Genomic DNA, 27,822 nt, shown 5'->3' with positions numbered 1-27,822 from the left:
GTGGACCATTTGACAGGAAGTGAACACCGTCAGTTTCTCTTCATTCGTGGGGCTGATCTATTTTCTTGCATTTTGTAAAAAAACAAAAACAAAAAAAAAAAAAAAAACGGCGAAATGAAGACACACTTGTCACTGGCAACAGAACCATTTTTAGTTGATTGTCTTGATGATGGATTGGAGCTCTCAGTTCTGTTTTATTCTGCTCACCCAGTGCCAGTAAATCTATTAGTAATACACTGAACTTCTGGATGACAAAAAAATAAAAAATGACTCTGGTTGTTACATTTGACTTAAGGGGGACCCAAAATGTCCCTAACTGGGTGATTACATCAAAGCAAGCTTGCTGTGGTGGTTAATGTTAATACGCTTTAATGTCCTTCTAAATCAGAGGCCAGCAGTGCTAATCACATTATGAAGAACATCCACTGCTGTGGGCCTTTTGTGGAACAGACCTCGTAAAGATCCTTTACAATAAAATAAAACCCCAGGGCAATTGGGAAAGAGAGCTCTCCTGACCTCTACTGGCTGAAAGAAGATCTGCTTCCAAGTTACATAAAACTGGCAGGATATTCACTCCTTTTATTTGTTCTTCATTTTTAATGCGTTCACTCAACTATGAGGTGTTGTTCATCTGATAGGCAGGCATGTTTTAGGTTTTTTTGCTGTGGAAAAATATCCACATGGCGTCACAATGAAATGTCCTATGCTAACCACATACTAAACCTGCGCTATTTCATACAGAGAACAACCTCAAGGTATTTCACATTTATTTATTCATGCAACACTCAAGGAAAGATCCATAACTTAGAATCTATTGCGAGCCACTTAGTGGACATGGCACCCATGTCGAAGAAAGTGTTTTGAGACCCAACGTTCAGCTTTTTGGCCTACATCCAACATGCTACTTAATATGGGTCAACACTGCGAAGGAATCATCCTACATTAAACATGGTGGTGATGACATTAGCTGGTCACCACCATGTCCTATGGTGCCTGATGTGGAATATGGGCGGAGGTACACGCAGGACATTCTTGGAAGAAAATAAGTTAGAGGCTGCAAAAAACTCAAGACCAGCATGACAATGACGCTCTCTGAATGTCCACAGCTGGCACAGACATACCCTGAAAGACCAGAAGATGAAACTGCAGTAAAAAGGGGTTCTGAAGAGTATTCACTTGCTATATAAAAATGCATCTTTTCCATCCAATTAGTGATTATGGGATACTTTGTGTTGGTGTCACATAAAATCTGTTGAATTTTGTGGTTTTGATGTCAACGACATGTGGGAGAGTTCATAGGGTATGAATGCAATATAGAGCCATATTAACACGTGGCTCTATCCATGTGTCAATATATAATTCAAGCAGTATGTGGATTTAATTTGTTTCACATGTTTTAAGGTCCGGTGATAGGTCACTGCCTAAGATCTCCCCAAGACACTTTGAAACTTTGTGAGGTATGGAAGATAATTCAAAGAACTCCAATGATTACAACAATCTTCTCCTCAAGACAAGCATAACGTTTCCTATTCCATTAGGTTTCAATAAAGAAAAGGCTTCTTGAATACATATACTGTTTTAAAAGCTTGCTCACATTTGAATCCCAAGTCAATCTCTCTTCACAAACACAGTTAAATCAGATGGGATTAGCCTCCGCTTGGCTTATCCTGCACTCTGAGCCATGTGAGAGGAGCCTGAGTGAGACCTCTATTAAAAGAAAGAGAGTGATATACCAAAATAAAATGTATTTGCTAGCCAAGTCAGATCGACACTGTAGGAGAACCATAGAGGAGATATCTTATTGGTCATACTCTGCGTTGGCTCTTGTCGGCTTTGCCAATTTGTGCTGGCAGACATCCAGATCTGTGACGTTTTTATCCCCACCACTACCTTTTAGCTCCTTGCTCTATTCTCAGAGCACTGTACGCTTTTCAGGGAAACCTTCATGCCTATTCATAGAACCGAATTTGATGAAACAAAAGCATGCTACTCACATGTGTCCAAAACACGTGAACGCTTTGTCCAGCTCTCCATTTGAAGCCCGCTAATGAGATGGTTAGTGGGGAGAAGTCTGCTAGTTGGAATGCTGCTCTGCATAGTTTGCCCAGACACACCTGCAGCAACACACCAGGCAATCCCTTGCTTCGAAAATTCATGACAGGCACCTGCTTGTGTAATGAGCCACTTGTCGTTGAATAAGTTTCCCCCATAAATGAAGAATAATATGTTTTCGTTGTTTTAGGAAAAGTTGTCAGTCTTTTGGGCTTATTTAATTATTTTATTTTTTATTTTTGCCTTTCTGTGAATCTGCATGTTTCCGTTTACGTTAACTTGTTGTATTTTTAATGTAGGATGATGCCTATGCAATATTGACAAAGCATAATCCTTCTAGCTGCTGTCTAATATCAAGCACATGCTGCTGGGAGCAAGCGAGTGACATACTTAAATTACTGCATCCATTGGTTTTTCTTTGTAGTTAAGTATTTTCACTAATTATGGAGATAGTCATAAAAAATATGAAATAGAATGGAAATTAATTACATATTATTGTAGTAGGACTTGATATTAAATTTATTTTAGGTAAAACCAGATTGATTCTAAATGAACTTCTGCTGGTAAATGTTGAATATTAGTAATAAAAGCATATTTTGTTGCTATAGACTATAAGGAGAAGAACGAAAATCACTTTAGATTGTCAAAGCAGGTACACATCTCCATCCTCATGAATAATAATAATAATAATAACAAAAAAAAACATTGTATCCATAACTGCCAATTTGCCTGGATGGGGAGACAGAAATGTGCATGACCTCAGCTATTGATGAAGCAATGAAAATAAGAAAATTGACCAAATAAGACATTAAAAAATTCTAAGGAAACAAAAAATATATTCACAAAACAAAAGCAAAATCAACAAATGGCATTGTAAAAAAACCCCCAACTAAAAATAAATTTAGAAATGGATCCAAAAAGAAATAAGAAAGGGCTCAGAAACTCAGAACAAAGTGATGGAATAATGTTAAAAGCCATGTGAATAAAGCAGGGGGGACTTTCGAATATTTTGCCCGTCGGTCCCTGTTTTGCATTACGTCTATGTCATTTCCTCCTGACACATCAAGCCGTCGCGGTCACACCCTTCCCGGCTACTACCCCCAACCTTTCTTACCCTGCCCGCCATGTTCTGGAGTAGGAGGAGAAGAGGAGGAGATACGTGTAGTCCTGGCTGTAGCCAGATTAGCTTTAGCAGCACGCAGCTAGGCGGAGGCGCAACAAGCTCCTTGAACGCCGAAATAAGTTCTCAGACGAGATTCTTCTCCCCACTTGGAATTGGTCTGATTGTTTTTTTAATGTTTACATTTCTGGAGTAACACCATAACCGGATATAGCGTGAAAAACTATGGTGAGTGACCACTTGCTTTCATTTGGACTCAAGTTATTTTGTTTTTTCCAGGGTGTCCTGTAATCCATTCTGCTCTGGTGATGTCTCCACCGAGCACCCGTCTTGGCTGCTAGCTCGAAGTACTGCTAACTAGCCTAGCATGCTAATGAAAATACGTTGGAGAGCGCCCTGGGGTAGATGTGCAGTTTGGTACAGTAGAGGCAGCAGATTCCGAAAATAACACTGTTGATTTTACATACCCACCATAGGTGAACAATAGTCGTTTAATAACAAAGTGTTTGAAAAAGAGTAAAAGCTAGCTGACATATCAGCTTGGTTAGCTTTTATCTAACTTTTCCAAAGCAATGTTTTAACTTCCAAAATTAACGTACAATTGTCACTGAATATTTCTTCAAGCGTAAACAGCTCATTTGCATTACTGAGCAGTATAAAGTTTGTGATATTAATAAAACCGACTTTCGAGGACATGCTAGGGGTGTCTACTGCTGAGGGAAACTAGTTAGCGAAAAAAAACCCAATTAAAGCCACAAGTTAACGTCGTTCGCTAGCTTGTGCCGATGGCTAAAGAAAAGTGTTTATCGCAGGTTTTCACTTAAATTAACATTACTAGGCAGCGAGCGGGGGTATTTATTCTGGTAGATGTTTAAAGTTAACGTTGCTTAAAGTTAGATATGTGCTACACCCATCATTGAACCGTGAGTCAGAAGTCGATCAAATGTTATTGACGAATCTTAGCACAAAAGCTAAAGTGGCATCAGCTATCAATCACCTCACCTAAAGGTGGCACAGTGATTCACTTTTGTTGTTGCTAAAAGTACATATTTGTTCCATTTGCTTTGTTTACTTATCTCGAATTAAAAGAATGTATCCCGAAAGCGATCTTTGGAATAAGTGTAAAAAGGGATATTCTTCTCAGATTGGGCGCTGTCTGCCTACAGCCGTCTTACTTGGTTTGCCTAATTGAAGATAGTGAATGGCGACTGATTTAACAGTTTTTTTTTCTAATAGTACGATCATATATATACGATGGGATTTAAACTCTTTAACATTGTTTTGTTGAAGTCATTACTAACACTAGTCTGAGAAAGGGGCACGGCTTTGTCTATTGTCTGAAATAATCAGTCACACTGGTTGACAAATGCATCATCACCGTCCTCCTTCCGTCCCTGTCTCTATGGGACAGCTAGAGAGGACAAAGGGCCATCACAAAGTGGTTTCTCCTTATGTTTCTTCCCTGGTGTTTTAAGGTTGATCTTTATTATACCTCGAAGAAATCATTCCATTTGAATCTGCAGTTTTCAATCAGTCTTTACAGGGTCACAGAGCTGCATGTAGGAAATGAATTATTAGTTTGTGGTAAGTACGAAGTCACTAAAAGGAAGTGACCGTGTGGCTCAGAAACAGGCTAGATGACTTGATGTAGCACACTCTGCATCATCACACTGAAACACAGGTGCCTTGTTGCGCAAGATTTTCTTTCACCAGATCAGCTTTAGTCCTTGTGTGACAAGGTGGACCTGTTCTGAGTGCTGCCTTCTCAATCCTTAATGCTAATCAAAGGCTAGCTGGGTTTTGCCAAGTAGCACACACACACACACACACACAAACTCACTCCCTTGTTATTGCATTTTATCTCCTGAAAATGTAAAATCAAGGGGAGTTTGGCCAGCTTTCTCACATTTGGCTGAACCTGCATTAGCTTCCCCGAGTTTGTGATTCTGAAGTCACAAAATTAAATAGATTCTGTGCTTCCTAGTTCACTTACAGGATTGTAAAAAAAAAAAAAAAAAAACTTTAATCAGCTGTTGGATTTGAGGTAAACATTGTAGAGCTGGGAAGAGACCTTTTTTTTTTTTAAACGTGATGCAATGCACCAGGAATCTGACAGATTCCGCTGTGACCTCCTAAGGTGAAGATGCCTTTGTTGTGAATTATAAGTCGGAATTTAACTTGCTAATAAGGTCAACAGGACCGGAGAGCACGTTTGTTTCTTTGAACAAAGATGTAAACTTCTTTCTGCAAGGTTTTTGGATCATTTTATTTAAAAATAAAAGTGTCAGGCACTCTGAATGTTAATTGGAATTTTTAGTAACACAACACGTCTATTGAAGAGGATTTTGTTTTGCATCAAAACCGTTCAGCCTGCTACATATGCCACGATAACATATGTAGCAGGAACTGGCCAACAGTTGTTGGCCAGTTCCCTAATTTGGATGAGCAAGACGCAGACAATAGGGCGACATTTGCCTAAAGCTTTCAAAACTGTTAATATGAAAATAAGAGTTTTATATTTTTTTTTTACTTTAGTGTGAAGTTACTAGGAATGTGACAATACATGCGTCAAACAAACGTAAACCAGATTTTAGCAATCTTTTATATGTAAGAATCATTCTTTTTAAGAATCTTTAGGCACTTAACAAATCAACTCATTATGATTTAGAAAACTTAGTAGGAAAATTCAAAATTAATTGATGACATTGAATTGACTTTCCATGCATTCGTAACTACAGATCTGACTTTTCTAAACTAAATCCTTCCTACCCGTCTCCTGTTTTCCTGTTAGACATTTACGATATGTCAAATACGTTGGAATATGCAGCATGCTAGCTACTTTGCATCATAAATGCTCAGCCTGGGTGTTATGATATTCCTTGAAACCTGCTTTCCATGCATCTTGTTGGAGATATTTTAGCTGCTTGTGATCCAGTTACTCTGCTTTGGCCTTGGGATTTGGGATTGGTGATTTAGTGAAGTATCTTTGAGGTGGGACGTTGTATTAAAATTAGGGATCATGTACCAATATTAATATTGCTATCATGGCCAGTATTCGATATTTATCGGTATTATATTTATTTTACTATCCTTTCAACACCTTGGAGAAAAAACAACCACACTGCTGACTTTATCGCTGCTTCTCTGCTTCAGTTAAGCCCCCACAGTCTGGCACTGTATGACACTATCACTGTCAATCAAACCAAAAACATACCACATGATGGGGATTAGCATTTATTGTATAATTTATCATTTATCGTGACAAGTTTTAGTATAACCATTCTGATTTGTCTTTGCTACCATAAATTCCAATTAATGAGGTTTAAAACACCCCAAAAATATCTGCATTGCCGAGATTGTTAGTTTTAGTCTTTTCTCCACAGTTTGTTCGATTAAAGTATTCAATAAATATTATTTTAAAGAGATGACTAAAAGTAGTTACTGTGTGGTGTTTAGTGATAAAAAAAATAACGCTTCTTTTTGTGACTGATCTTCTAAAGAAGCATATTACAAATTTATCTGTTTTTCCAAGAGCTTGTGTTTGTGGGGCTATGATTGACGGGCTATGCAGTCACAGCCATACAGTTATCTAAAGAAAGAAGTAATAAATAGTTTTTATGGTCACTTTTATTGTTATCGCGATATTACCAGAAAACATCTCGATGAACGTTTGGGCGGATCTTTAGTCTCACTAGCTTTCTGGACTTCTGGTTTATAGAAGCAGCAAAGGTCAACTATTTTGTTTCCATGTCTGGGCTGAGACATTTAATATAGCTCCCCTTGTTTCATGTGTCTGAAAATATTTTTTTCAGTATCACACGACCTGTAGATGGCACAAGTTTTGACCTAGTGATTCTTCTCTTTGCAATTATACCCTGAATTCTCTTGGTGTAGTGCTCGTGTGCTTCAAAGGTTTGTCCGTCCACCTTTTTGGTGAGGTTCCTACTCCAGCTTTAATATAGTTTAGCTCCAGTGGTTTTCATGATAAACTTTGCAAAACTATGGTATTGATATTTAAGCTTGCACTTTTATTTTGAAGCTGCAATACAAGTGTTAAGTATATTTGCAGTTTGGACAAGTATCAGATTATATCACTCTGAATTTAAAATCTCCAATCTAAACGTGCTTTTAGAATCACTGTCTTCCAGCATTTAGTCCGACCCAGCAGGCTGACCCACTGGTTAATAATTAATGGGTCAGTTGTTCTCATACCTATTGTTGTTGACTGTTGTTCTCTTTTTGAGAAATATGACTCGATCAAGCCTTTTCTAACATTCTGCACTACAAAGTAAATAATACAAGTACAAGCGATTTGTGATGATTATATATCAGGTTAATATTGGTATTGGCCAGTACTCGAAGCTGCAATATTGGTATTTTATTGGAAGTGAAAATGTTGTATCGAGACAACCCCATCACAAAGGTGTCCAATAGAAAGATGTTTTGATGACATTTTTTTTACAATATTTCTGCTAGAACTGTGTATGAATAATATTTATGCTGCAATCTCATTAACTGATAATCTCATTAAAGCCGCATACATTACAATTTTACAGTTGCATCTTTTTCTCAGTCACGTTGTCATAACTTGCCTGTGAAGTTATGCATTTTCTGAATTGAGCCAAACAGTTTAAAATGGAGTGTAATTCAGGTCTACAACATGTATTAAATGCTAAATCTGTACAAAGTGGACAAAAGATCATTTCAGAAATGATCTTTTGTCTGAATATGCAGACACACGGTTTAATGTTTTGACTCTGTGTCAGTATGCCAGTCATTTCTGGGGTAATTATTTGGGTTTTCATTCTGTAGCCAGAATAGTAGCATATATTTAACTTGCTCATCATGACTCGTAAATGAGTTTTCCTGAATTTTGGGCCTTTTCACAAAGGTAAGCCCAAAAGGCTAGATTTAGGTAGGAAAAACAAAAAAATCAGGAATAATGGTGACAAGATTTTATAAGTAACCATATTTTCGGCATATTACTCATAAGAAATTCTCCTAAAATGTCTATCAGTCTTTAGAAATATCTATGAACCACAGGAAGTGGGAGATCCATTTATCACCACACGCATTTCTAATACATTATCAGGCGGAAAAGAGGAAGTGTCTGACGTGGACAGTGATGTAGAATGAAGATCACTGTTTGACCTGTAGTTGATGATGGTGACGTTTCCACAGAGGCATCGCAGTTGGAGTGATTGTGTCCTTTGCCTTGGTTTGGTTGTCGGATGAATCCAGAATGAGCAAACAGGAAGTGGGGCTGGTGTAGTAAAATGACAGAAATTGATGACAGAATCAGTCGATATAGCTGACCTGCCCTGACTCATGAATATGCATTTCGACACGCACATCTTGCAGACCTTCTCTGACTCCAAAGCAGAGTCTGCTCGTATTGGGGGGGGGCGTTGTTCCGGGACGAGACGGCGGTGGGATGGACGAGACAGACTCTCCTCTCTTCCTCCTGTCAGCTTCGGGTGAATAGGTGATTATAGCAGCAGATGTGTCATTAGGTCTGAGCTGCATTCATGCGGATGCAGAGGGTGGGGGGCGGGAGGGGAGTGGCGGGTGATGAGGGATTTGGATTTTGGAGCGAGGGAGTGCTCCGTAGGGATCGCGTTTCGCCTGGCGTTAAGTAAATTTATGGGATGTGCCAACTTGTTTTATTATCCCATAAAAAAAACCTACACTCTTTGTTTCCTTTCCTGCGTCGGCTTCAGCTGTTTATCTGTGGGGTTACTTGGCAGGAAGTCTGCGAAATGAGCACGGAGGCCAGCGCAAGTAGCCACTTGATGGTTTTTCAGAAAGAGCAATTTCCATTATTAAGCCTAAACACTCAATTTGCACAGAAATCAAAACCATCGTGAAAGCACTAGTGGGTGTGGCTTGTTTGCTCAGTGCAGAGATCAGATTACAGAGTTGCATAAGTCATCACTGGTCCACCTACATGGCAGATGGAGAGGACACAGAAAACTTTTACGTCGACTTAAAGGAGATCAGCTGAGTCAGTCAGCATTATGCAGTTTCCAAATGAACCTCGTGTTTCAGAGAATTGTTTTTCTATTCTTTCCACCTGACCTCAACACTTGTTAAAATGTACACTCATTGCACTACAGCACTGAGGTTCTCATGGTCTAGAGCTTTTATGTGAAACATGGAGGTGTAGCATACACAGTTTACTCTCACTTTCTATATTTGTCAGAAAGTGCTATTTATAAGACCTCTTCATTCATTTATTTATTTTTGTCTGTCGCCCACCATGTGGTGGAAACACATTTTGTCATACAGGGGGGCTTTGCAGGACAAAGGAACATCTGTGCTTTTGTTTACATTTGTATATTTGAGAATCAAAAGGGAAAGGGAAAAAAATCTGCAAATTCTCCTGGAATTTGGAAGAGAGTTTGCAGAATTTAGATGAGGACAATTTAAATGTGTACAGATGTTTAGTACATTCTATTAGATTGCTAAATTAAGAGTTATTACTACTTAGATTTTTCTGTATTTGATCTACCAGTCAGTAATCAAAACCAATCAGTGGAAAATAAGCTAATTCCAGCCTCTGGTAACTTCTTTGCTCGCTTTGTTCTGGCAGGTAAATGGATTTTCTTCTGTACTTTGTTTTATTTATTTTTTTATTACCAGGTATTGGAAATAAGTTTCACTTTGTCAGAGTAAGCTAAAGCTGCCATGTCTACTTTGCTTACATTTCTTGTAGTAAACTTGAATAACAGTAACTTATGTAATTGTTATTAGTTTGGGAAAACTTTATGTTTTCTTTCAGTTTTTAATTATTTCCTTATAGTCACTGCTGTTAATGCCAGTCTTCCAAAGAGGTCAACGTTTACTGGTATTGAAGTTTCACAAATATTACAAAGAACTGATTTCCTTCAGAACATTGTGTAATTTTTATTTATTTAAATAAATAAAAAAGAAAAACCACTTCCCCACATTATGTTCAAATGAAGTCATAGTCACCTATTGCTGTTCTCAACAATGCAATATTATGGATTCCGTCTCAAGACTTCAGTTTTAATTGCTAATGGCATGTTTAAGATGAAACCAAGGGATACATTGGTGCAAAAAAAGTATGCAAAAGCCTATTATGCATCTAAATCTACATATATCTGCACAATTTTTTTGTTGTTTTGTTTTGGCATTTTTTCCTTTTTTTTTAACCTTGTTAACTCTTCACAACCTCCTTGGATGAGCAAGTTTAAAATCCAGAAAAATCCACAATCAGCTTAAATTGCTAGCTGTAGTTAGCCTGGGCACTGTGGCACATCAATTAGCGAAGCTCCCTGCTTGTTGCAGTTGCAACAGGAGTACAGGTAGGTTGAGTTTGGATGGTATCCCCAGGAGTTTTAACTCTTGAGTTGAAATGAACACAACATATTCAGGTTGTGTTCATGGGTCTCTGTCGTTCACTTCCTTTTTGAGACTTTTTTATGGAGAATCCACCGAAAATGACCAGGTAGATCATGTCACATTTGCTCTACACACAGTTCATTTGTTTGTAATTTCCTTGAAAAAACGTCAGTAAAACTGTGCTAAAAGCAGCCAAGGTATCTCCAGTGGTTCTCGTACCAGAGTTTGTAAGTCATGGGGTTGTAAATATACTTTGGAGTTCAGGTGAACTCAGACAGGAGTTTCTCCACACTTTAGTCAGTCAACTTTCCTTCCCAGCCCACCCAGAGTGCAACTTCACCACCTCGTTTTCTCCAAGAGGTTTGAACACGCAGAGCTAGCTCTCTAGACATTACTCATGTTCAGCTGCCTACCTTCTAATTTGCCATTGTGTCGAGTTACTGTAAACGCAAATGATATTGTGAAAGCCGAAACGCCATTCTTTTCACAACACTTGGTGTCATCTGAAGTGGGCAGGCATGGAAAGTGCTTATCTGAGAGAATGAAACATGTTTGTCTCGTTTCAAAACGGAAGCCGCTACAGCTACCTCTATATAAATGCATTTCAGCACCATGTTATCGTTGAGGTGTGTAAATTAGGATCGCAGCGGGACCTTCTGGAGAGATGAGCACATATTATCGCATAGCCCTCGGTACGGTTTATACCTTTATTTTTATTTTTTGCCTTTTTTTTTTTTTCTTTCTTTCCCCCCCTCTCCTTACACTCATCTGCTGTGTGTGTTGTTTAGGTGATGGCGTGGTCTTGTGTACTGCCTGCACTGCGTGTGTGGAGATGGTTTTAACAGATGCTCTTCTGGAGGACTCAGGAACACTGCACTGGCCTGAAGAAACCTCTTAAGCATACGTGACACTTTACACAAAAGGATAAACGTCTATCGAGGACACACAGACACGTGGACGTTACAAACTTCTCCTTCATTCCCAACACTACTAGAGCCCAAGCGCCTCTCGCTTGTTTTTTTAAATTTTATTTTTAGATATATATATATTTTTTTTTCCTCTTTGTCGCAACCTCACCGCCACCATGCCAAGCACCATCCGCCGGCAGATGAAGAACATGGTCAACAATTACTCTGACGCTGAGAAGAAAGTCAGAGAGGCCACGTCCAACGACCCGTGGGGCCCGTCGTCTTCGCTCATGTCCGAGGTGGCCGACCTCACCTACAACGTGGTGGCCTTCAGCGAGATCATGAACATGATCTGGAAGCGGCTCAACGACCACGGGAAGAACTGGCGCCACGTCTACAAAGCCCTCACGCTGCTCGACTACCTGATAAAGACGGGCTCGGAGAGGGTGGCGCTGCAGTGCAAGGAGAACATCTTCGCCATCCAGACCCTCAAGGACTTCCAGTACATTGACAAAGACGGCAAAGACCAGGGCATCAACGTCCGAGAGAAGAGCAAGCAGCTGGTGGTGCTGCTGAAGGACGAAGAGCGCCTTAAAGGAGAGAGGTGAGATTAATCACAAATTTATCTAAAATCGACTTTTTTGAGCTATGTCAACAACTTGCTGAAGAAACTTTCTGGATGTAGAGTGTGGGAAAGAGCATGAGCTTCTTAAAGAATTTCAAGGCGTTAAATTCAAAGTCAGACTTCTTTGAAGCAATGTTTGATATTTTCATCATTTTTTTTTTTAGCAACTGAAAGTAACAGTTACTTAATTGTGGTATAAGAGGACATGACGTGGCTGGAGAACACGTAATACTGCTCCTTTAAGAAATATTAATTGAGTCAGAATCTGCGTTAATGCATTTATGATTTGGTTGACATTAAAAACTGAAACAGTTGTTAAGTCCTTAACTCGATAGTGGAGATACATCGATCAGTCGGCCTGATAGTGATCATTAATCACATCGAATCTAAGAATCTGACAGTTTTCGGTCTGTAAATTTGTCTGGTTGATTCATATGGAGGATATTTTTTTATTTTATCAAATAACATACAGCACACTGTTTTTTTTTTCTCTTTCTTTTATTTGTAATGTAGTTTCTGAGGAAAAAAGTAAATACATCAGAATGTTCCTCTCCAATATAAAGCTGTCTGCTGCATAAACAAAACTCAGTGAAGTCAACTGAAATTTTAACAAGTTCTTTTTTTTTTACTTCCCAGTAACATTTATGCAGCAGACATTCTTTTAAGTAATTTTTTTCTGTAGTGTTTAAACTGAGAAGATGAAATGGCTGGATGTCTTGAAGAAAACATTGCTTACATAATCCAGCAAATTACCAAACACCAAAGCTCCGGATTTAATGAAACTAAATTGTTGGACTTTGTGTTGGTGGGAAATATCTTAAGAATGAAGATTTTATAGCTGTGGAATGGCAAAAAAAAACAAGACTTGCTGTTGCCTTTGAGAAAACTGCTTTGGCGAGATGTCATGCTGTTTTGAGATGACCTTCTGGTTTTCTGTGATTCTGGGTTTGTTTGCAGATTTCCTCTTAGTCCAGTTTGATACTGATCTCCAAAGACACAGGGTTCCTACGGAGTCTGGAAATGTCAAATGTGATTTAAGTTTTTTCCGAGTTTGTGTAACTATTAAAAAAGAAAGAAAGAAAAAGCAAAAATATTGCTTTCTCTGTCTTTCTCTTTCCATCATTTTATTTCCATTCGCCAATTTCTCTTTTTATTCCATCCATTAATACACTTATTAATTTAAGAAATGTATATATATATATATTTTGTAAAAAATTATTTTTACATTTTTAGTCATTCTTCCACTTTTGTCCATCCAAGTGGTTTGTTTATATATACTTTTAAAATCCTTTGCATCCGATGAATCCCCGTGTCTCCCTACTTTGTTTGCAAACTTTTCCATTAATCCACCAGTCTGTCCATTTTTTATTTTTTTTTATTTGTTTGTCCTTTTTTTTCTTCTTCTTCTTCTGTGCAGCAACACTACCTGTCCTAATTGTGAATTTCTGAATTTACGCTTTTGGAGATGGACCAAAAATCCTCCGAGAACTTCGCTTAATCTGAATCCATAACCCTGAAGACTAGCTGTCGCGTTATTTCCCGTTTTGCTACTTCCTCCTGCTCAGATTTGAACCGGCAGGGTTTCAAAACGACATGAACGCTTCCTTGTTTTTTGTCACGCTAGGTCTCAGGCTTTGAAGACTAAGGAGCGCATGGCCCAGGTGTCCACAGGGAGCACTCAGATGGGCTTCGGCCGAGGCTCGTCCCAGCCCAACCTCTCCACATCCTACAGCGAAGAGTACGGCAGGTCGGAGGGCTCCCCCGCCTCCTACCACGGCTGTAAGTATGTCAGACGTTACCGGAGGCCCACGGGGTTCAGTCTCCCATGTTTAAACACCAAATAAAGCAGGACTAAATCAGCTGTTGTCACCGTATATCAGAAAGCTCAACTTCTGCCTAAAAACTCTGAGGCCGTCCCTTCCCTTCCCCCCTCTCCATCTCTGCCCGGCCGTTCTGCACCGGGGTTGCATGCCTCAGCTCTTTTCCACTCCCCCACACACAGACAGAAGAGAAAGAAGATCACCGCCCACCAAACTCCCTACCCCCCCAACGGCCCCCCTCCTAAAATCATCTTTTATACGCATGACAGAGGAATCTGCTCGCGTTTTCGGCGATGTGCTCATTTCTCCCGAAACGGTGACAGTGCAGCAGGCGTCACTGATGACTTATCATTTTAGAGGAACTGTTCTAGATTAAAAAAAAACCCAAAACAGCAACAACAAAAAGGTCATGCATATTACTCTATAATGAGTCGAATATGGTCCGTGGGGAAATACAGTTAGTGAGAAAATGATAGCAAGAAAGGGGTTACAAATAAAAAAAAAAAGAAAGAAAACATGAGTCACATTTGTGAAGTAGGTTACCACAGTGGAGATGAACTGAGAATGAAATGAAAGAGTGAACCCTGGCCTCTTTTCCTTTCACACTCTGACCTCCATTCCTTTGCACCCAGCAGGATGACTGTGTCTGCAGGGATGCCTGTTGGCTCTCGTCTGTCTGTGGCCTCGCACGCCGTTTTAACCTGCATGGTTTGGATGTGATGCAGCCGTATGGAGGATTAGAAGTGCCGCCGTTCAGTGCATCAGTAGCTAACTTAGTAAATGTCTGAATATAATTAGTATCAAAGTGGAAATGCGTACATTAAATAACTGCATTTGCAAGCAAGTGTATGTTTAATTAGTTTGGTACATAGATATTGAAATAATTATTCATAATACTTCAGAGCATAGATAATCAATTTCATCTACATTACTAATAAACGTCACTGGGCAGGGTGAGCACTGCTACAGACAAAGTGATTGGTCTGCAGTTTGTCTGCTCTGCATGTTAACCAATCACAGGGTCTATTTGATCTCTTTAAATGACTTGCACTTTTTTGTGCAGAAAATGATTAAATAACTTACTTTACATGATTTTAACACAATAAGACTTCAAAATTTTATTCATTTAGATCTTTAAATATTAAGTTAATAAATGTACCGCTTGATAATATTGAATACAATTTACTATAAGTATCATGTATATAGGTAGTTTGTTGGACGGTAGTGTGTTCGGTGCTGTACTGTATATACTCGAAGCTCTGCTTTTTGGCCTAAATTCTTCTTCTGCCCGTTATTGAAACATCCGCAGCTGAGTCGTCGGCGGAGAACCAGTCGGAGTTCAGTCGGGCCGTCGTCGTGGGAGGTGACGTGGGATTTTTGGGATTCCAGTCAAACCTTCCGAGTATTGTTGTCCAGACGTGGCGTGAGGGAATGAGCGAACGAATGAATGGCCACGCAGCCGTGACAGCAGATATTCAAAGTTTAGAAGTAAAGCTCCATGTAACGCGTGAATGTTTGATGTCTGTGTTTGGTGGGTTTTAGTTTGTGTTCGCTTTGGACACTGCCTCCCGCAACAGCTACTAAATTCCTTATCTCCCGACGCAAGAGACGATGTGTCTGCGAATGTGATGGGATTTCCTGACTCTTCGCTTTGATTTTAAAATGCTGTATAGCATTACCAGTCCATAAATCCACCATGGGTGACACCAGGGTATTCTACTTTCTGAAAACGCAGCCTTCTATTCCTAGCTAGAGTTGCGTAGTCTTCAGTGAGTCTGAAGTTGGCAGGAAATGGCAGAAGAGTAGATGAGAATCAAAGTTTCAGACATTCTTGCCCCCCCCCCGCCCCCCCAAAAAAAACCGCATGTAGGCACAGCTGCGTTTAAACAGTATGCCGTATATGGTCTATTCCCACAGTGGTGTGTTTTAGTTGGCATAGTGTTTTATAAGCCTTAGAAGTGTTGCATGTTGTAGTAGTGCCACCGTGTTCCTTCTTTTTTACTCACTTTATTAAACCCATGAGCTCAAATGTTTCTTTTGATAGAACTGAATCTCTATGTCTTCATTCTCATGTATCTGTCAGTTGTGTGTCCCAGTTGTGTTATTGTTGGGGAGTTTTTAGCTATTTGAGGAAAACATGCAGCTGCCTTTTGACTCTGACTCGGCTTTAATATGCTAAGGAAATATATCTCTGTTAAATACAAATGAAAATCCATTCCGGTCACTTTTTTCCCTTAAGACATGTAGTTTGTCAACAGATGGCCAGATTGAGGCAGAATGTGTGAATCCAAAGAAGCGAACTGAATGTGACTTATTGAGTGAATAGAGAAATGTTCACAGTGTCAACTTCACGTTTATTAAGATTCCTTGCTAGTTAATCTGGTGTTACGATTTGAACTGGCTGTTTTAAAGATAAAACACGAGATTTGAAAATAATTTTTTTTTTTAAAGGCAAAACTGCAGAAGAAGCTCTAAGCCGGTGTTTCTCATCTCTTGGTATAGTTTAAGATCTAGTTCTTAAATTTAATTCATAAGCGTCTTAAAAAATGTCTTCAGTTTTGAACTTGAGTTGCTGAAAACCTTGAAAAACTAACACTTCTCAAAACACTGAAAACACCATCGCCGTAGTGAAAAAACAATAATGTCACAGTCTCGGTAGTGAGACATGGTGGTGGCAGCATAATGCTCTGACGGTGACTAAATACTACTACATTTTTTTCTATCCGTTATTGCCTGAAGGATAAAATGTGACGTAAATATATAAAAAAAATCTGAATGCAGTTATTTAATAACATCATATAATTATTTAATCCTTTTAAATACGTCCAATTTTGATAGATCAAAGGTCAGATCAGAGCTGAGTCAGTATGAGTCAGCAGACCCGTACAGACAAAATGATGTCAGTACATCATAATTGTTTCGATTCATGGTTCTAAGTATTATTTTGAGCTGCTCCCGAGGCGGTCTGTATGATTTGTTGTCAGCTGCGTTCTGTGACTGCCGGATCGATTCAATTGTTGAGGTCGGCGTCTCCATTTCCCTAAACAGCGGAAAGATTTGACGTCAGGCGTTTTGTGCGTGTGCAGAGATCAGACTGACGTTGTCTGAAGCGTCGTCACAGGCAGGTGGATGTCAGTCATATTGGGAGTGTTGGGTGTGAAGTTTGCCTCGCCGCACAGGGAAACTGTCACCACATATTTATGTCAGTGCTCCTTTGTTCGCCTCGATGTTTATGGGCGCAGCCCACGCACCAAACACCGTTCTGCTCGTGACGGAAAGAGAACTGGGGAAGAAAACATTTTTAACGTTTTACATCTTAAACGCCAACAAACCAGCCATCTTTCACACGAATCACAGAGGCTCTTATTTTGAAATTTGTGGCTTCCAACTGCAAGCAAGTCAAAACTGGGCTTGGAGTAAATAGTGTAAGCTACCTTAAGGAGTGTGTGCCAGTTGTAGCGCATTTTTCTGGCCAGGCGGAGAGTGTGCCGCGTGCAGAGTTTGGCTGCCACATGGCCTGTCCTAATACAAGTATATGAGTGACCCTATCGTCTTTTAAAGGTTTTATAGATGTGCGATCACATGCCGTCGCACATCATCCAGTCACATCTTTTTTTTTTCTTTTTTTTTTTAACACTTTAAATCAAATGCTGCAATGAAGTTTATTTTGTCCCCAATGTTGTCACTGTCTGGGCACAAATTAGGTGTAAAACCAGTTTGTTTTTCTGCTGTTTTTATTCTGTTTGTTGGGCTGGAACGATTTGATGCTTGAAATCATCAACTAATTCAGTAAACTCTTGTTAACTTTAGTATACAGACTCAATAAAAACAGCCTCATTTGCTGAAAGAATATCAGGCACCGAGCAATAATTAAGTCAGAACTGTAAAATCCAAACGTTTCTATGTAAATGTGTTGTACTCACAGTATTACAGATACATGCTTTGCTGTAATAATCAAGCATACACTAAAGGAATGCCTTGTTATGTTTCAGGCAAAAAAAATAATAATAATTATTTGTTTATTTGCGTCTTTTAATGTATTTGCAATATAGAGTAAAAATCCTGAAATTATTAATTAAAAATTCTGCAGTACGTGCCTATTTTTTAAAAAAAATATCTAATTAATTATCAGAGTAATCGATAGAATAAATAATTAATAATAAAAAATTTTTTTTTTAAAAAGCATTACTTGCAGCCCTATTGGCATTACTCGGTTTGTTACGTTCAGGTTAACAGAACAGTGGAACTACCTTTTGGCACATTGAGGTGTTTAACAGTTATTTTGGAGGCTGAGTGTGCGGCAGATTTTAATGCACACTCTGAATTTGTGTTTTAGCCACGTCTCCCAATGCGGGCTCAGAGCTGGAGCAGGCCAGACCTCAGACCAGCGGAGAAGAGGAACTCCAGCTACAGCTTGCCTTGGCCATGAGCAGAGAAGCAGCCGAGCAGGTCTGCACACATTGTCTCAAACACATGCTCCGACACGCGTCCATTCCTCCCTTATTGTGTGCCAGATCCCGGTTTTAATCGCTAACAGATATTAGTTCGAACAAATAAATATGTACATGCTGTGGCTTGTGCATGGTGTAAGGTAGAAGTGTCTCAACGTTTTGTAACGTGGCCCAAAATCCTCAACAAGAGGATTGACTCGATGGAAAGACGTTTTCCTGTTTCCCGTGAAGCTAAAGGGGAAACAGAAAACTTGGTTATTAATCGATGAATACTTTGTGTTAAATCTGACATTGCTGTGAGAAGATTTTAATTCGTGGGGTTTGGTCCGGCCTAACTAGGGCGAAAAAGTCTTCATCTGCATCAGCCACCTGCACTGATGGGGCAAATTTGTATCATTCCGAGTCCACAAATGGGCCCCCCGGCCACAGTTTGGACACCTCTGGTTCAAGACGTACGCTGGCTGTTAATTCAGACTCGGTGTGTGTTTAGGAGGAGCGCCTACGCAGAGGTGACGACCTGAGACTACAGATGGCCTTGGAGGAGAGTAAGAAAGAAGGTCCAGGCTCAGCGAAGCTCCCCAAGAAGAAGAAAGAGGTAAGACTCCTGTGGAATCTCACAGCCTTGGTAACTCAGTTGTTACATTTACTCAAATATGCGCTTGAAACGGCTTTATCTGTCTCTGTTTTCTTTACTTTGCTGATGTCTGACTGGAAGGAGTGTGTCTGGCTGGCGATTTGTGCTGCACATGCCGAACAGAACCCAATCATTATTTCAGTGATTTTTTTTTTTTATTTTTTTCATCCTTTTTCCCAGCTTCCTAAACTCTTCCTTCTTCTTTATTTGTAGCCACAGTCATCTTTGATGGATCTAATGGATGTCCCTGAGCCAGGTCCCAAGTCTGACCCCTGGGGGATGGGGGGCGGGGCTGGAGCCAGAGCTGCAGCTGCATCAGGAGACCCGTGGCAGCCTTATGGTAAACACGCACACACATTCTTACTGGGAAAGGTCCACATCCTTACTGTCATTCTGGAGAGGAACAGAGTAAAGTGGCTGTGTGTGTGTGTGTGTGTGTGTGTGTGTGCATGTGTGTGAATGGCATTGCTGCTCTCCACCTGCAGCTCTCTGGACTGTGAGTCTTTGTTTAATTGGAATGCGGCTCGGCTGGCTCGACAGCATTGCTGCTCTGGGAGCAGGGAGCGAGTTAGAGGAAGAGATTGTGAAGAAAAGGGAGTGCAGGGCGTTTGTGATGCAGGAAGGGATTCTTGGGGAGATAAAAGTGTAACACTAGCTTCAGTCAAGCCACAGGGAGCAGGATATGTCCATTAAGCTCACATTAATAGGCCATGTTGGCTCCCCCTGTCTTGTTATGCTGCACACCCTGTTACAGTCAAATGTGCTTTTTTTTTTGTTTATTTTGCACATAACATCTTTGGGTTCTGGTGCTTTTCTGCTGACAGCAGGTCTATTGCTGCTTTTAAGGAGCCAGAGAATGTTTCCTTTTTAAAAATGGTCCTCATCTTTGGCTGCATTTACCGGATGGTAGCTATTTACCACTGTAACAAGACATTATGGCTGAGCGACAAATTGGTTTTTATCAATTAATCCAATGTGTGGTTTTTGAAAATGTCATTTTTGGGAAACGTGGATTATTTAATTTATTGTTATTATTATTATTATTATTATTATTATTATTGCGATCCTTGGTTTTCTACAGTTCAGGGTGATGTCAGCATGCCTACGGCAGAACTTCTTGTTTTACAAGTGTGTTTAAAAGTTCCGATTCATTTTAACTTTAAATTAAGTTCAACTCTATGATGGAATATTAGAGTCAGGCTAAGATTTTTTTTTTTTTTAATTACCAGAATAAGGTTGTAATATTAGAACTCCGACATAGAAAAAAACAAAACAAATTAAAACATCTTGTGAAGTTATTATTTCACATAGGTTTCACAAATAATACTTAATAGAAATATCTTTTAACACATCAGCGTTGGATTATCAGTGAAAGTACTTTGAAACGATCGTGCACGCAACCAGGTCTATGTTGAGGAAAGAACCACACGAACTGAGCTGATCACACCAGATCCTGATAAATAATTTACTTTTGCTCTTTGAAGGTTTCTTCTGATAAAGTTGCATCTCTTTTCTGGTAATATTATGACTTAAAAAAAAAAATAAAAAAAATGTACAGTTGCATTTAGATTTTGGTCAACTTAAAAAATATCCCACCTCCCTACCGGAGCTTGTTGATCCAGAGAGGAAAAACATTTTTATTTTTACTCGCCCCTCTTCCCAGGCTCTGCCCCTCGGCCGTCGGTGCCACCCGACCCCTGGGCTGCTCCTGCATCTGTGCCTGCCATGAAGGCCAGCGACCCCTGGGCAAACTCCGCTCCGGCGTCCGACCCCTGGGGTTCTGGAGCTGGCCGCCCTAAAACCTCCAACACAGGTAAACGTCTTTGTTTTTTTTTTTTGGTTTTTTTATAATTATTATTTCCACTTGTAAGCACACACATTTCATTCACCGAATAATCAAAAAGAAGCTTTTAATTTTAGTATTTAGTTAATCATCAACCATCTGTGAATATTAGAGAATCTCCCAGTGGACAGGCGACCTCTGAACTCATGAGCTGTAGAGAAATAAACAGGAATGAATCCCCCCTGCATGCTTTACGGGTTGATGTATTATTCACTTATCTCCACACACGTTTGTACTCGCACCGTCTCCATTCGTCTGTGTTCTGTTTCTGCTGTACATGTAATTTTTGTTCCCTTGGTGAGTTATTGTCGTCTTTTGTGTGTGTCACGCGTGTTTGTGTGAATGGGTTTGTCTCCCTCCAGGTAACTTTGACCTGTTCAGTACATCCAATGGTACATCCAAGGAAGACTTCTCAGAGTTTGACAGCCTGCGCTCTTCCTCCTCTGTCCCCACTGGTACTCACCCTGTCTTCGTCCATCTAATGACAACGGAGTGTGTGTGTTTTTCTTTCCCCTCTGTGTCTCAGAAAATGCCCCTCAGCAGACGTAGCCTCTCTGCGGGGGAGCACAGACACACTGTCTCGTCTTTCTATAAATGTACCAACGGACTTGAGCGAAGGCAGCGTTTGAAATTGACTTTACATGGCAAAAGACATTCTTCCTCTGGCTGCCTGGCTCACGTCTGTTTGTTTTTTGTTTCACTGTGATGTTTTTTATTTATTTGTGTCCATTGTTGGCCCCTCTGTCAGGCTAACTTATGGAAACCTGCTCCGATCTGTGATATTTCATTTAAATTGGGATCAAAATGAACAAATTTAAACTCAAACCAGTTTCTGAATGGATTTCCATCTAAGTGTTTTTCTCTTAGTTTTTGAAGGTGTGAAGGGATTTTGGTGGCTGGATCTGAGCTTTAGCTCAACACTATAATAAACACAGAGGGGAAAAAAAAAAAAAAAGGAGGAACCCAAAGAGAAGAAAACACCTTTCTTCGATAGACATTTTTCAGTTCCGACTGACATAAACATCAAAGTGCATTAGCAGTTCACACGCAAACACTCTAAATCAGTTTGATCTCCTCATTTGAATTTTTGGAGACGGTGTCCAACGTCCAGCTGTGTCACGGCGGTTTTTGTCTCTCGCATTTCCTTGTGCTTGCAGGCATGTTGAGGTTGGATTAATGCACTAACGAACGTCTCCACTGCCGTCTGACTGTTGCCACCAATAACAGCCAGTCTGTCTGCCTCTGATATCCATCATAACAGCATCATCTTTTGTATACGCCATCGTGAATAAGACGTTCTTAAGTGCAGATGGAGACACTTGTTTGTGTGTAGTGGACTGAGGATTAATGTGCAAGAAATATTTACACTAGAGAGATGCAAGTCCTGTGTTTTGCTCGCTCAATACACAACCCTCTCATCGGTGATTTTAACTTCCTCCTTCCTCTCTCCGTTTCAGCCGACGCAGGCATAACGTCCTCTCTCCCCTCCCAAGTCAGTCTGGCCAGTAGCGGCAGCCTGGACCTCTTCGACCCGCTGCCCACTTCCACTTCGATCTCCTCGAACCCGACCAGAAAGACTCCGGAGTCCTTCCTGGGACCCAATGCAGCGCTGGTCAATCTGGACTCTCTGGTGACCAAACCGGCTCAGCCCGCGCCCGTTGTTAACCCGTTCTTGGCTGCTACAGGTAGGAGTTCAGAGGATTTTAATTTTTTTTTTTGTCTGGAGACATACTGTGCCATGCTAAAACATTCATAACATTCGATTGAAGATTTTCTAATTTTGTCTTGTTACGCCAACAAACTTGAAGTACATAAAGTGAATAATAATTGTGAATCAGAAATAGAAACACGTGAAAGTAGTTGAATAATTTAAGTTTTTATATTGTTCTACTATTTTCTTGATTTTAATTGTACACCTAAAAACAAAAAAGCAGGTATAAACAAGCCTCCCGTTCTGATATTTCTGCTGAACTGACCAACGGTTTGCTTCATCCAGGCGGCTCGGCTCCTGCTCTTGCCCCCCTGGCCAACCCGTTCCAAATGACCCAGCCGGTTCCCCCCACTCTGAACCAGATGCGCGTCAGCCCGATGCCCTCCGGCTTCGGCAGCATGGCCGAGCCCATGCCTCTGGCCTCTGTGCCAGATCAGCCCGTCGCCATGGTCCCCCTGGCAGGGATGGCCCCCATTGGCCACGGGATGCCCGGCACGGGGGGCGGCGTGGGCGCAGGGATCCCACCCTCCATGTCGATGCCTCAACCGTTGATGAGCATGCCCCCCCAGGCCGGGTCACAACCTGCCGGAACCACCAACCCCTTCCTCTTGTGAAAGGAGGACCCACGTTCTCCTTCACTTGCTCCTCCCGACACGAACAAGGAGATATTTTACCCCGTGTATCCATTTATAAGCCACTCCCAGCCAGGAGCCCGACTAAAATACTTCCTGACTCTTTTCTGCTCCTGTCCTGCTCAGCTACAAGCTGCCTAGTCTTGTGAGTTCCAGGCTGATCCTAATATGATGCTGGCGACCACACAGATCTTTGCACCCGTCTACGGACTTCAGAGTTTCCGCCAGGGTGGGACTGGACCCAGTTTCTCCTTCCGTTCTTCCTCTTGTTCACCCTTCGGACTGCTCTTTTCCTCTCTTTGTGATGGGGTGACCGGAGAGTCAGCCTGTACTAATTCCAGCATCTTATCTCTTCTCTAGAACTAATCTTTTATAAGCTCTATCCGCTCTAGTGTGTCTGCGTGTGTCCGTGTGTGAGCGAGTGCACATCTCAGTGGTTTTACACTGTGTATATCCCAGTGAGTTTTCCTCCAACACACTGGATTAAGGATGAGAGATGTGTTTATACTCCCTGCGTGTATGTTGTGTGTATTACAAAGCAGGAATTTTGCACAATTTTTGCTTTTTTTTTTTTGTGTTTGTTTTCTTTTTTTTTCTTTTCAGCGACTGTTGGACTCACCGTTACACCTTAGCTCACAGAGTAAGTCTGATTAAAACAAACGACAAGGCACACCCGCACACTGCCCCGGCTCTTGGTACTAACTCAGTCCGAACCCTTCATCTTCACTTTGGACCTTCTTTTATTCCTGACCTGAACCTTGACCACCAGGGGGTCACGAAATTGAAAATGAAACACTCCCTTAGAGGAAACGGATCTGCTGCGTTCAGTCCTGAAGGAGAGGCCGGGAAAGATGTTTTCTGACGTGCGTACGTGTTCGTACGCAGTCCTGCTGTTGCCGCTCGGATACCAACAGCCACACATCAGAGCGTTTTTCTACAGCGTCTCCAGCCCGGTCAGCCATTTTTTTTAGAAGAGAAAGACGTACTGTGTCAGTATTTTTTCCGAGTCGAACAAGCGGATGCAGGTGGAACAATTTTTTTTTCATTATTTTCATTCTTTTGAATTTTCCAGGAATAAAATGGATGAGGGACAGTGTGTGTGCGCACATTTAGCTTCCAAGTGTACTTTTCCTCAAGTTTTTTCTCTATTTTCACCTTGTGTTAGAATTTGCTACCTAAAACAAAGGGCAGTTTAGTTAACTTATTAACTAACTAATGAAGAGGTCTCAGCCTTGAGAAGAACCTTCACGTTCAACAGGACTTTTCGTTTTTATAGGTAATCTATTAGATCATCACCCGGTCCTGTTTCACACACGCGCACACACACCCCCACACACACACATACAGGACTATTAATAGCACAGGGGAATCCCATAGCAAACAACAATGTAAACGGTTGGTTCTTACTTTATTTTTTACGTTACTAAAAAAAGCCGTGTTTTAGTAGTTTCTCCATTTTCATTCTGGTTTTGTTTTCGTGCCGCCCTGTGGGTCGGTCATGTTACTCCTAGAAGCACAACTGTTACCGAAGTCATAGCGACTGATTTAAAAATAATAATAATAATAATTTTATTTTCTTTTGTGACGGTAAGTGGAACAGTAAGGTCACACTTAGTTAGCATTACCTTTTAATTTTTTTTATTTTTGCTATTATTATTAAAGGTTATGATTTAAGAGGCTCTCTGATGAGACAGGTTCATAACTCTTCTAATTTCCGCCTTTGTCAAGTGTTTATGTAATTGAATAGTGTTACTTTTTGGCTGATTATATATAGATTTGCAGAAAGCAAGTTTGAGCTTCCCTGTCTCTTCTGCTGGTAAAGAAAAGTGGGTTGATGAGTTGTGGCTTAAAATAAAATGCACAGGTTTTGTAGACTTTCCCCATTCATTTTCTTTTAAAGGGACAGTTCCTTTTTCTGTTAAGTTCTGCGTCGTAATTTACGGCAATAGCTTCCTATCCTATAGTAGACAGATGCTGTTTCATAGGGAGCTTGCACAAAAAAAAAAACCTGAAGAAAGCCTGGCAGCTAGTCATAAAAAACCTGCTCTGATTTTAGTCATTTCAAGCAAACATTCATATCCAGTAGATGTTCTCTGAGCATGTATTCATGCTAGAGTTGCAACTGCTGTATAAGTCCCCCTGATCACAGGCCTGCACCTCTGAAAAATGTGACAAAATCCAAAAAGGTATGCCCTTCTTTTACAAGTGGAGGGATACAGCCGGCAGCCATTTTAACTTCTACATAGAAACATGTTGCATTGAATATGGCGTGACTGCAGTACTACCTGGAAGGGTAGCACATTTAATTTTAAGCATTTGGCAAGTATTGAATATTTGAGTTTCCCAACTTTGTTCCTTATTCTTATTACATGAACTGGTTCTTAATCACAAAGATTCCCCATTGGGTTGTTTCATGATCTGCACAATTTGTGGTGGATGTTTTGCATTCAGCTGTCCAGGAAAATCCAAAGGTTTGACCCTGGAAATTTTCCAAGTGAAATATTGATAGGACCCCATGAGCTTAAACCGTTTGAATTCAACTTATTTCAAGTTGCTAAAATGAGTTGAAACAGAGGTTTGTCTCTCCCTGCTGCCCAGCCTCCAGTTTGAAGATTTCTTCTCTGTTCTATAAACCCACTGTGACATTTCCATCCATCTGCTACAGGTTATGGATCCATTACTGATGACTTCACAGTCCTTCACTTCAGAATGTTCAAATAGTCCCTTTAAGTCTGTGGGGTGTTCAAACTTTTTTTTTTTTTTTTTTGCTTACTTCCATTTGGATTGGGTTGTCGCCTCCTTGTGGTATGATGTGGCTTCACTGCAGATCTTTGGATAATTCCACTGAACGCAGACCTCCCCATTTCTCTCAGGCAAAACAAACAAACAAAAAAAAAAAAGAAGAAAAAAAAAGAGGAGCTGCTCCAAGTGTGTATGATATGGGACATTCTTGACGCGGCTATGACGGTTTTTGTGCTCGGACTCTCGAACGAACGGGTGTGAAACATACTTGTAAAACCAGCAAATGTTTTAATCTCTAGAAAACATTATGCAAGCTTAGTGAGGGGTAGGGAGAGAAGAGGGACTGGAGTTGCTAATAAAAGTCTGTACTGAAATATTGAAATATTAATAACCAGATTTCATCACTGTGGTTCAGTGAAAGCGTGACCCGTGCAGTGAGCGCCTCCGAGTCATGTACTAAATATGTTTTGTTTTTTATTTTCTTTGTTCTTCTCCAGAGAACTAACTGACTTCATGAGCTGTCTTGTCTTTATAAGTATAAACTGACTCCTTTTATTCCCTTCTCCTGTCTGACTAGTTACTCTTTTCTTAGTACTGGGAGCAGACTTTCTTACTTTTTTTTTTTTCTTTTCTGCTCTACCTGTTGGCATTATAACTGTATAATATAATTTATCATTTGTACTATTGTAACATACTGTTCTTCTGTATACCTTATTATTCTGTGTAATGGGTTTTTGTAGGAAACAAAAAAAAAACAAGTGGTATTTTAACGGCCTCTAAACAAGCAAGCACAGCTGACCGAACCCTGTTTGGATGAGGACAACCGTAGCTGTGTTGGTTCAAAAAATAAAATGTATTTCACTTCAGCTCTGTAACCTTCGTTGTCTTTTCTCGATTTTGATGGATGGGAAAGTAAATCAAAATGAATCTGGTCTTTGTATGGACTAACCGACACCAATGGTTGGATTAGAATTTATTTTGAAAATGCTTTAAAAAAGTGCAACTGTACAATACAGGATACATCTAGAACTACCAAACATCAAGTTGTTTACATTTCTGGACTGCGTTGCGTGGTTTTACACCAATCAGCAGTAAGGGTGTAAAGTGAGTGTTAATGCAAAAACTGTTGGCACCTCTGATGTAAAGCTTGACAATAAATTCACAATAGGATAATCTTGAGAAATGACAGACAAAACTGGAGGTATTTCTAAAAATTCTGCTAAAAATTAATTTCTGTATTTGTGCTATCCTATAAACGGATACGACACGTATTAGCAAGAACTCATTTATTGTGCCACCACACACTGATCAGTAAAACAAAGAATGGCTTTGTAGAAAAGCCCATTTGTCAAGTATGGTGGTTCGTGACACTGTGAGCTTCTTCATTGCATCATGAACCGTCTGAAACCACTGGACATTTGCCATGAAAATCTGGTGGCCACTGCCAGAAAACTTGGTGTGGGGTTGCTGCCGCGCTCTCCAGCAAGATGACAAAGTTCTAACAGAAGATAAAAGTATTGTCCTATTGACAAAGGAAGGTGCAAAAATGGTCCCAATTTTTATTTTATTTTTTTATAAAATGTTTCTTAAAGGTTTTTTGTTAAATGTAAAATGTTCTAACATCAGTTTAGGACATTTTATATGTTAAATGTTAAGACCTAAGTCAATTAAGGGATGTTAGACATTCATTTAATTTACTTGATACAAGAAGATGCTTTTACACCCTGGCTATTTAAAACCATTGCGTAGATGCGCATTCTAGGAAATGTGTCCGATGTTAAGCCAAATCTAATTAAACACACTGCTCTATGACAAAGGAGCTATTAGTAAATAACAGATCTCACAACTCAAACTCATCAGCCAGTGTTTAAAATCTGACAACTGAAAGTAGGCAGAGAACTCCCACTAAAAGATGTATT

At 40.2% G+C, this 27,822-nt stretch overlaps 1 protein-coding gene across 2 annotated transcripts; it reads left to right on the top strand.

Annotated features, from left to right (window-relative positions):
- The first annotated feature begins 3,092 nt into the window (after positions 1-3,092).
- On the top strand, positions 3,093-26,769 carry epn2 (epsin 2). 2 transcript variants are annotated; one of them, XM_044100859.1, is made up of 10 exons: positions 3,093-3,400; positions 11,326-12,049; positions 13,695-13,849; positions 18,227-18,339; positions 18,832-18,936; positions 19,189-19,315; positions 20,639-20,788; positions 21,181-21,273; positions 22,276-22,503; positions 22,815-26,769. In XM_044100859.1, the coding sequence occupies exons 2-10, from the start codon at positions 11,622-11,624 to the stop codon at positions 23,141-23,143; spliced, it is 1,728 nt and encodes a 575-aa protein (XP_043956794.1). In that variant the 5' UTR covers positions 3,093-3,400; positions 11,326-11,621; the 3' UTR covers positions 23,144-26,769. The 2 variants fall into 2 exon arrangements, with proteins under 2 accessions (XP_043956794.1, XP_043956796.1); XM_044100861.1 differs by lacking the exon at positions 21,181-21,273 and having other exon boundaries at positions 3,179-3,400.
- The last annotated feature ends 1,053 nt before the right edge of the window (positions 26,770-27,822 follow it).

Source organism: Gambusia affinis, linkage group LG19, assembly GCF_019740435.1.
Source record: "Gambusia affinis linkage group LG19, SWU_Gaff_1.0, whole genome shotgun sequence".
Classification (NCBI taxonomy): Eukaryota; Metazoa; Chordata; class Actinopteri; order Cyprinodontiformes; family Poeciliidae; genus Gambusia; species Gambusia affinis.
The sequence above is the reverse complement of the archived record's forward strand: the minus strand, read 5'-3'. Positions and strand labels throughout refer to the sequence as shown.

What these genes read in the sequence shown, in the direction of transcription:
- epn2 (XM_044100859.1), top strand. Translation starts at nt 11,622, where the DNA reads ATGCCAAGCACCATCCGCCGGCAGATGAAGAACATGGTCAACAATTAC. An exon ending in GCAGAGAAGCAGCCGAGCAG is followed by an intron (nt 18,340 to 18,831) that starts GTCTGCACACAT and finishes GTGTGTGTTTAG; the next exon opens with GAGGAGCGCCTACGCAGAGG. An exon ending in TCCCCAAGAAGAAGAAAGAG is followed by an intron (nt 18,937 to 19,188) that starts GTAAGACTCCTG and finishes CTTTATTTGTAG; the next exon opens with CCACAGTCATCTTTGATGGA.